We start from the raw sequence: 1729 nt of genomic DNA, 5'->3' as shown, positions 1-1729 counted from the left end.
AATTCCTCTGTGAAACCGTGTGTTCTTCTGCCATTGCACGAAGCGCAGTCCCTCAGACCATTTTGTTGTGTTATAATCTTTTTGCCAGCAGGCAAGTATTGCTTCAACGTCTTTGTTAGCCCTTTCTACAGAACCTTGAGATTGAGAATGACGTGGTTTGCCATGGACTAACTTGCACCCGGGCCACAGGACGAGGACTTCCGTAATCAACTGTTGAAAAAATACGAGCAGCATTAAGTAAAGTGAAAGTTCTTAAAACAGAATGTTAATGTATTTGATGGGTTTTGAGCTAATCTGACACTCTTTAACAAAGGCGGAGGTAATAACGATACTAAATTTTTTCTTCTTAGTTTCCCCAGCCCCACAACCCATCACAGCTGAACATACCTTATTGCAAAACTCTCGACCATTGTCAGATTGTAGGATATGAGGAGCACCTTTGTCGCAGAATATGTCTACCAGGTGGTAGGCGACCTCCTCAGCAGTTTTCGTCTTCAGAGGTCGGAGGCACACAAACTTAGTTAGGTGATCTTGGTAGTTCAAAATGAACCGATACTCCCCGTCTTGCTGACTCTGCATGTCAATCAAGTCAACCTGTAATATATAATATCCACTAATATTTGTTGGTTTACTGAACAGACTAGATAAAGTTCATTCAGGGCACAAAGAGAAAGAGAGAATATCCTACTTCATAAAGAGAGCTTCATTTTCCATACCTGGCACCTTGAATTCATGCTGTTCGAGAGAATTGGCTTGACAACCACAGACTTCCGGACACTGGACTTTTTCAGTTGACATTCTTCACAGAACTGCAGGAAGACTTTTATTTGATCTATAGTTATGTTTGCAAATTTTTCACTCAGTGCTTTGGAAAGAATATTCCTCCCTCCATGTCCATTTGCAAGATGGGCAGCTTTAATGGCATCAAACAGATCTTCAGAACATACGTATCTAAGAACAGTTCCTTTTTTAACCAGTTTTTGCACTGTTGTCCCTTCAACGGATATTTCCATGACATCGTATTTTCTTAGAAGCCGATAATCCTTTTGAGTCTTCTTTACCTCAGGTTTTCAAGTTCTTTCATTTGGTTAACAATTTCCTCGTATTCACATTTTTTCATTAAACCCGATGCATTATAGGACTTTTTTTCCTGTGCTTCAGACAGCACTGAGTCAAATTTCACCTTCACTCCATCCATCGCTGGATAATAAGTAGAGTACCAGACCACAGGAACACCACTCCTAGCTTCACTCCTTGTAAGCAGAAGCGTGAACCACCGAATGAAAGAACCTTCACTAATGCCCGACTGAGAACTAACTGCCAGTTGCTGTGGTTATATATTTTGTTATTTTGCAAAGTGACATACTAAATTATGGGGGATTTTGCAAAACACCCGGTTATCATGTTTTTTTGCAAAGTAACCTGACATTTTTGCAAAATAACCTGTTTGTGTGTTTTTTTGCAAAGTAACCACACGATTAAGGTGATTTTGCAAACATACCACGATTTTGGTATATTTGCAATGACCGGGAATTTTGCAAAATCACCGATTTCGCAAAATAACCGCAACATATATATATATATATATATATATATATATATATATATATATATATATATATATATATATATATATATATATATATATATATATATATATATATATATATATATATATATATATATATATATATATATATATATATATATATATATATATATATATATA

At 36.3% G+C, this 1729-nt stretch overlaps 1 protein-coding gene across 1 annotated transcript in view; it reads right to left on the bottom strand.

The window, feature by feature from the left end:
• LOC123508403 (KRAB-A domain-containing protein 2-like) overlaps positions 1–1198 on the bottom strand; it is a 1555-nt gene extending 357 nt beyond the window's left edge. Inside the window, exons 1-4 of the mRNA XM_045262143.1 lie at positions 1184–1198; positions 717–809; positions 388–594; positions 1–210 (exon numbers count right to left, since the gene is read on the bottom strand). The exon at positions 1–210 is cut by the window's left edge and continues 357 nt beyond it. Coding sequence (XP_045118078.1) covers positions 1–210; positions 388–594; positions 717–809; positions 1184–1198 — 525 coding nt within the window. The remainder of the gene's footprint in view (positions 211–387; positions 595–716; positions 810–1183) is intronic.
• Between the last annotated feature and the right edge of the window lie 531 nt (positions 1199–1729).

The sequence above is a fragment of the Portunus trituberculatus genome, chromosome 3, assembly GCF_017591435.1.
Source record: "Portunus trituberculatus isolate SZX2019 chromosome 3, ASM1759143v1, whole genome shotgun sequence".
Taxonomy (NCBI): Eukaryota; Metazoa; Arthropoda; class Malacostraca; order Decapoda; family Portunidae; genus Portunus; species Portunus trituberculatus.
This window is presented reverse-complemented; position numbering and strand designations above follow the sequence as displayed.